Raw genomic sequence first — 8,705 nt, forward strand, 5'->3', positions numbered from 1 at the left:
ATTGATTCTTGCCACTTTAAGTGCTTCTTGACAGGACTTTTCACGTGATTCTATCAGTTTCTCTTTCAAAGAATCAAGATCAGCAGCTGATTCTCTAAGATTCATTTTTGGGTCCTGAAGACGTTTCTGCACTCAAGTAATAGATGATAAGAGATTTCTCCAAAAATGCAAAAGTACAAGAAAATCATATATAAACATGCGTTGCAGAATATTATGAGCACCATATTTTGTTTCAGCCGTGTTGCCATTCTCACTTAATTACTCTAACAGTCCTAGCAATTCATACAGTTTTTCATGCACAACTTTTACTGCCTTTTCTCTTGCACTCCACCGTGTTTTTGATTCACGCTTGACAGAGATCTTAAGCTTCTGCTGCAGTTCGTCCCATCGAGTTGTTCAATGAGCAAATAAATTATAAATGGCTTCAATTATACCAAAAAAGGTAACAACTGTTGTTTCCTGACTTGCAGCATAAAGATATGCTAAGTTCAAACTATGGTTGTCACAGTTTCTAAACACTGCTTTTGGATTTTTGTTCAGAATTTTTTGTTGAACGCCTTACAGATGACCTGACATGACAGCAGCATAATCATAACATTGTGAACAACAATCACTCAATAAAATTCCATCAGCTTCTAATTTTGTGTTTTGTTTTCTCAATATTGGCAGCGTCTTTTTCCTTTATCTGTATGAAGTCAATAAATGACTCTTTCACTTCTACTTTTCTTGTCTTAAAGTCAATGTCAACAAACCGAATCACTTGGACCAATTGCTCACGATGGACTAAATCAGGTGTGGAATTAAACAGAATACCATAGTATTTGTTTCTACGAATTGCTGACAAACAATAATTTCGCACATGTGAAGCCATGAGATTAAAATCTCATTTTGGATTTCAGGAGAAAGATAAGATGTTGACGTTTGCTTGTTTTTAACACGCTCTAATTGCTCTCTCATTACTGGATCATACTTTGCTAATCACTGCAAATGTGACAGGACATTTCCAGGGTTTTCGTTTGAGGTTATGTCCTCAGTATGACCTTGAAATGCAAGATTCTGACAAGCTGAATATTATGTACAATCCAGCACCCGTCGCAGTACATCTCTCCATTTATTTTTTTTTTGCTGAATTCGCCTTGGCAGCTCTTCGTCAATGCCACTTTGAAGACGAATTCGGCGCTCAGTTTCTTTCCAAGCAACAAATGACTCACGATGACTGTCACTATTTTAATGGGCATTTAACTTTTCTATTTTTTCCCACTTAGAGAATCCACCCTGTGTTTTGAAAGCAGACCGACTATCGGATGTCATACATGTAGATGAAAAAAGCAGACAACAAAAGCCGTATGCTGCTTTATATAGAGGTGAATACACCAACCAAGAACGATTGACCTCTTATCCATTCCGAAGGCGTCGTTTGAACCAAAATGCAGTCATAGAATGCCTATCTTTGGCATCAAATGGACCTTCTTTATGTTGAAATTCATGTGCTCCAACTTTAACGATGTGCGATGTGCATGTGGTACAACTGCTGAGCCTGTTGTATCAAACTTCATAAATCCAATATCCCTGTGGATAATAAATAAAATATTTATCAGGTCATCCTCTTTTAGCTTAGCAACACTATTCTGTGGATTTGTTTCTGACAAAGTGGAATCCTCTTGTTTATTATTATTGTAGCTTTCAACAGTACAGAGAACAGTTTCTTCATTGTTTTCTTTTTCAAGTGAAATAACATGTTCACAATCTTGCGCTTTGACCTCTTTGCTGCCATCAAAAGGAACAGATGCTGGCTTACTGGTGTCATCACTTCCAGCAAGGAAAGCTCTCATCAATTTGCTTGACTCTACCATCGAAGCTGCAAATTGTGCACGTCTTTTGCGTCCCTGTGCCCCCTTTTCTCTTTTCGACATAATGGGCTAAAAGAATAAATTAACAAATACTGACTATACTATTTAGTTGCAACCTGCAAATTGTCAGAAGAAAGGAAGCATGCTACTTTCCTAAGTTCCTGACCACAAATTATATTTAAATTATGCAATTATAGTTGCAGCTCAGGACTAGTTAGTCAAATCTAGACCTTGTTTCACTTTAACTGCCACTATTTAGACCACCCATACTTATGTTAATTAATGTGACACAACAGTAACAAAATCAATGCAGATGATTGTATATGCTGGTAAATCATGATTATGAGCACCATATAAATTACTGGCAATTGCTAAATCACATTTAAAAACTCGATAGGTTCAACTACCCGAACACTACAGGAGACAAGTCTGAAAGTAATTTTCATTCGAGCAAACACACTGTGGAGAAGGGTGTAATCATAACATAATATCAGCCTAGAGGCTCAAAGGCTATATTTAATATTAAAGGTTTTGATAGAATGAGAAAACTTAAATATAGGCTAACTAATTAGTGGTGCTAGATTACAGTTCCTAGATTAAGTTGCTAGTACATCTAGATCTAACATTAATGTTAGACATGTTATTTCCATCTTTTTGGTCTTGGATCAAGATGTAATAATAATGACAGAAATTTAGCTTTATACATCTAAACTAGACCTTAGATTTGAGTGCACAGATTGAAAGCACCTTGTACTGAATCTACCCAGATCTAGATATAACCCTGCCTCATCAATTCTAGATTTAGATTTATTAGGCCTAACTTTTAGAACAAATGTTACATCTAGATTTATTAACTTAGTCATTAGATCTGTCCCAGTGCAATGCCTAGTTTAATAGTTAGTATAGGTATAAGTATGCCTATGATATAGGCTACAATTTGTATGATGATGGACCTAAGGTCTAGAAATAAAGTTATAACTGCAATTAGACCTAAAGTCTAGTACATTAGTTGGTGTAAGACATGGTTTACAATCAGCCAATACAATTACAAACCACTACATTAGGTCTATAATGTTTACTAGATATAGATTTAGGCCTTGCCTGTTGCATATGTTGCCAATCTTGCACACCAGTTAATATGTTACATCAATCTCATATTTTCTTTTTGTTGAATATACGCTTACTTGTACGTTATACTCTAGGACTTGTATTTGATCTATAGATGAATGATGGAATATTGTAATTTACTTCTGTACGTCAATTTGGTCTCACTGTATTTCAGTGGGCAGCTTTTAAAAGTTAAAACTGCAAGCGTAATACACACAAATAACATAACACTATCATAATTACATAACGTAGGGCAGTAGTACTATATCCTATGGGAGGGCATAATTATTAATTAATAGGCATTATAGGCCAGAGGAAATTTTGCGCCCCTTCACACCTGTGCCCGGGTGCAACTGCCCCCCTTGCTGTGCCACTGCAGATCCTATTATAGTTTATATTGTGTTATAGATTCTATATTAGTTCTTTATGTTGTATTGTTGATCCTATAATATTTTTTATGTTGTATTATAGATCCTATAATAGTTTTTTATTTTGTGTTATAGACCCTATAATAGTTTATGTTGTATTATTGATCCTATAATTGTTGTTATGTGGTGTTATTGATTCTATGATAGTTTTATGTGGTGTTATTGATCCTATAATAGTTTTTATGTTGTCTTATAGATCCTATAATAGTTGTCATGTTGTGTTATTGATCCTATAATAGTTTTATTTTGTGTTATTGATCCTATAATAGTTTTTACGTTGTATTATTGATCCTATAATAGTTTTATGTGGTGTTATTGATCCTATAATAGTTTTATGTGGTGTTATTGATCCTATAATAGTTGTCATGTTGTGTTATAGATCCTATAATAGTTTTAATGTATTATAGATCCTACTGTTTTCTTACCTTGAGTGGAAATTATATTTTTGTTTTATTACCTTGAGTTGTATTATTGATCCTATAATAGTTTATGTTGTGTTATAGGTCCTTCCGTTTTCTTAACTTGAGTGGCATTACATATCCTATTCTTGCTGTTTTCCCTTGATCAGAAATCTATTTTGGTCTTCCTACCTAGAGAGTGGTGCTACAAATGCTATTTAGTTTCATAATCTCAAATGTAGGTCTGTCTTTAGTTTTCTTTCCTTAAATGTAGATCTGTCTTTTGTTTTCATATCTTAAGTGAATATCCTACTGTTGTTTCCTTACCTTAAATGAAGATCCTTCATTAGTTTTCTTACCTTGTTTGGAGATTTTACTTTAGTTTTCGTATGTTGAGTAGTGTTATATAATAATTGTTATTTTGGTAACACTCATACATTACCATTGCTATTAACTTTTTTCTTGTAAAATATTTTTTGGAAATTAGTCCAGAAAGTCAGGTTTTCTATTTCACTTTTTGATAGTCTGTATTTATATTATAATAAAACAATAGTTCTTGTATGATCTGGTATTATATTTCTGCACGAAATATACTCGATAAATAAATGTTGCATATCTGGATTCATGTGTGAAATATATTATTTAAGTGAAACTATAATAAAGAATAGGAATTCTTTTTTCCTGTTTTTATGATATATAATTCAGAATAAATCTGATATAGATCAGCAGAAACAGCACTTCCAATGTCATCTAGTAAACATGATTATAATATGTGATAACATGTGAATAAATTCAGGCAAATAATTAAAAATATGGCAGGAAATGGTTTGCCCAGATTAATACTTTGGGAAATAATTTTTGAAACATGGAGGGTGCCTGTGTTATCACTGAAGGGTTTAAACTAATGGTTTATGTTTTTAGGGATCAACATAGGTTTTTTAATGCTACTAAGTGGACAAAACTCAACTATATATTTATAAATTTGACTTTACAGGCTTCATGTGGTAATTCCGGCTCTAAGAAAAAGTTCTACATCTTTGTCTACAGTGACTCCTATATATTTCAACCTGTACAAACATGGGAGGTATGGGTTCATCCTCAGAGAAGAGTAGATCTGTCATGTGTTATCGGCCAGTCGATGCACACATCACTGATTATCAGGTAACTAGAAAGCTAAAGTAATCTATAAACCTATAAACTCTTACTTCCTGTAAAGATGTGGCAGGTGTGAGCTCATCCCCAGAGAAGATTTTGATCTGTTGTGTCATTGGCCAGTTGATGCACACATCACTGATTATCGGGTAATTAGAAAGTTAAAGTAGCCTATGGTGTTAGACTCTTACTTCCTGTACAAATGTGGGAGGTGGGAGTTCATCCCTAGCAAAGAGTTTATCTCTCTTGTGTTTGGTTTATTTCTCCATTATCATATATATAGGCCACCTTCACAATTGTACACTTTAGTAACTTGTAGGTCTGAGTTTAAAACGACCCCACTAATGATACTACAACTAACATACAAATGAACTTACTTGTAAAAGTTAATTGGTCAAATCCTAATATAAGAATAACTAATGCTGATTCATATACATCACTGAATAACTGGCACTTTATCAAGTGAAAGACTAACTTGATCAACATCTACTCAACATGCTGAATACTTCATTTTGACATATATTACCACTTTAATAACTCGTATTTATAACTGATATCTCACTTCTAGATATTCGTTAAAGCTACTAGATTTTTATGAAATCATCTAGAACATTTAAAGTACTCTAGGCCTACTTTAATGTCATGTACCCTGTAGCTGATATCTAGATTAAAGAATTGAAAATATAGCTTACAACATTGCTTCCTTCTTGGATTATAGAATCCCTTGACCAATCCTAATACAAAAATATGACACAACACAACTGTCCATTCACCAGCTTTTTTATGGTTTTTTCTTCCACTACCAATGGCATACAGATGGAACAGCCTCTGGTCCCTTGTCATCTCTGGCTGTCCTGTCACTGGGCTAGTCTTCTCTGGAGTTACCCAGTTGGAAATTCTCTCACTGACATACTTCCAAAGATGATCATCATGGATGACCTTTGGATTGGATTGACTAATCCTGCATTTTCTAAATCACTTCACTGATTTTTTTCAGAATAGTGTATAGACTTTTTCAGCACCTGCTTAACTTTGGGGGTTTGTCCTTTCCTGCAGCAAGGATTGTACCGCTATGTTAACTCGATTGAATCTATTCTTATCAGCATTAAAATCATAGAGACTTTTCATTTTATTGCTAGCTGATTTAAGTCTTTCCTGGGTAAAGTTGTGTGTGAGATTGATGGTGTGCATGCAGTGTATTTTTTCACCTTGCCATCAGATGGTGAATGAAGGGCTTTTGTCCTTGTGTTTTTGATCCCAGGGGTCTGATACATTTCCATAAACAAGACTGATCTGAGTTATGTTGGCACACCAAATGGGAAAATGAATATGTTGCCAATTTTTCTTTCTGGAGTTTATGTTCTGGTTAGGAACAGTATATGAGTCTGTCCATTACAACCATAAAATGTTTATTCCCACATTCAGTCTGTAGCAAAGGACCAACCAACTCTCTCAAATGGTTCTCCAGTACATTATTGCTGTAGCTGCCAATACTGCTTTTTTATAGACCTTTTCACTTACAGCATAGTTTGTATCTTTTATACAAATTTTTTACAGATACCTGGTATTAAAGCCAATAACAGCATTCTATTACTTACTGTAATGTAGTCATTTTTCTTTCCGCTGGTATTTTACCATTTTTTTTCATAATAAGCCCTCTTGGAAGGAAAAAGGAATCCTGGTGTGCCCAATACATCTGTTTGTCTTGAGGATTTTTATGCTCTGTTCTTGATCTATAGAATAATTCGTTTCAAACTCATATTATTTGTGTAAGCATCTTTCATTTCAAAGATTAGACTTTCATCATCACTTGTGGATGTCACATCTGGAAATGTACTTTGTTGTACTTTAGGTTGATCATCTCTACTATCTTTTGCGTACCTCTTTTCACAGTGTTTACACTTTTAACACATGGTATTCAGGATAATGCATCAGCATTTATATGTTCAATCTTGCTATCAGGCCTTCTGGTTTGAAAAATTTACCAGTCACTTCAATGCTGTATGATCTGTTTGAAGTGTAAACTTTTGACCTTATAGGTAAAGATGGAAATAACTTAGGGCTCAAACAACACTTAGTTGCTTTTTCTGGATTTCATAATATCTTCTTTCTGCAGAATTTGCTACTTTCCTGTAGTTGATGGTTTCGTGTTCTTTTCTGTGTTCCTTATGCAAAACCACTCACATGTGTATCTGATATGAATGGATCTTCAGTAGTTGTGTTAATACAGGAGTTGTAGATAGTCATGTTTACTGAATATTTGTTCACACTCAACAGTCTAACAAACTTTATTTGGATTTTTAAGTAATATCTGTAGGGAATGAGTTATATCAAAAAATTATATTACAAATTGACAATAGTAAGAAATCCTCTTAACTCATTCAGATTTTGGCAAATTCTTGACAGAGGCAATCTTTGTTGGATGTATAGACATTTTCTCTTTGCTAAATATATAGAAGCTTGCATGTTGATAGAATAATTCACATTACTTGGGATTCAGTTTAAGGTTCTCTTTCCTCAACCTATCCAGAATTTTCCTTGATACATCTTATGCATTATGAAAGATCTTCCAATGTGCAATTATGTCATTCAAGTAGATAAATACCATGAAAGTTCGGAAAAGACTTGAATGGGTAATGAAGGAAACTTTATTATAAATGTACAACAGTTTGACAAAATTATGTCATCATCAGGTACCTGAAGGATTGAAATCATGTTTACAAAAAAAAAGCTACTAATACACTCCAGAAAAAATTATTTTATTCACACCCAATGTTTCACCTTATGCTTTTCTCAAAGGTTACAGAGTCACATACAGATACAAACTGAGAACTGAAAAGAACACATCCAACAATTTAAACCTGATTTAACTATAGTAATGTCAACACCAGTGTACTCAGTTATCTATATGTGATATGTAAGGCATGCAGGAAAGTATCATCAATAAGGGTACACTATCTGACTCCAATGATAACAATACAGCAAAAGTGCATGACATTTCCTTCACTTGTTAACCAACAAGTTGATAAAATCTCATCAACTATTTGCTCCACTCTTGTTATAGTTGATGATGAAACTACAACCAGAACCAACAAAAATTCATGGAGCCAGAACCAGAAGAATGTGACTATTCTCCACAACATCTCACTCTCTAAAGACTGTATCTTCATTCTTTCAAAGGGTCCAAATGTTGCTGTTTCTAGACAACTAACGTAAATCTTGGTATGAGATCATTTCTACATTAGTGTTACCATATACTGAGATCTTATAAAAAAAAAAGTATGGTTCCATTGAAGATACCAATATTAAATCTAATTATAATTTTCTTTTCTATTTCCCTTTGATTTTCCCAAGCCAAATCTTCCTGCAGCTGATTTTGAGACTGAAAGTTGTATTGAAATGTTAAAAAGTGACATAAACTCAATAATTAAAGGTTTTATAAATTATCATGTTAGATCAAATATTTCTAAGAATGAGTGGTCTTTCAAATATTTGAAAAATAATAAGAGCTTAATTGTGAAAGTTAGTGATGAATTCAAAAGTTTTATTATAATAAAAAAACTACTTATGTAGACAAAATAATATAATGTTTTAATGATACTTCTACTTTGGAGATTTTCTTCGAGGACCAAACTAAATTTGATGACGAGGAACCCACTTTGAGACTAATAATGGCTGGAGACAGCTTGAATGGGTAATGAAGAAAAACTTTATAAAAGTTTAACATAAAACAAATGTACAACGTTTCGACAAGGTTTTGTCATCATCAG

The 8,705-nt window shown here is 33.5% G+C and overlaps 1 protein-coding gene across 2 annotated transcripts in view; it reads left to right on the forward strand.

The window, feature by feature from the left end:
- The window catches only part of LOC106470992 (nephrocystin-4-like), a 90,807-nt gene that overhangs the window by 62,838 nt on the left and 19,264 nt on the right, over positions 1-8,705 (forward strand). Inside the window, exons 22-23 of one of the 2 annotated variants that reach the window (XR_002613172.1) lie at positions 4,778-4,944; positions 8,000-8,157. Coding sequence is in view for 1 of the 2 variants with exons in the window: in XM_022399631.1 (XP_022255339.1) it covers positions 4,778-4,944 (167 nt within the window). In the remaining variant the exon portion in view is untranslated. The remainder of the gene's footprint in view (positions 1-4,777; positions 4,945-7,999; positions 8,158-8,705) is intronic. The other variant, XM_022399631.1, reaches the window with a different exon arrangement.

The sequence above is a fragment of the Limulus polyphemus genome, unplaced genomic scaffold, assembly GCF_000517525.1.
Source record: "Limulus polyphemus unplaced genomic scaffold, Limulus_polyphemus-2.1.2 Scaffold4342, whole genome shotgun sequence".
Classification (NCBI taxonomy): Eukaryota; Metazoa; Arthropoda; class Merostomata; order Xiphosura; family Limulidae; genus Limulus; species Limulus polyphemus.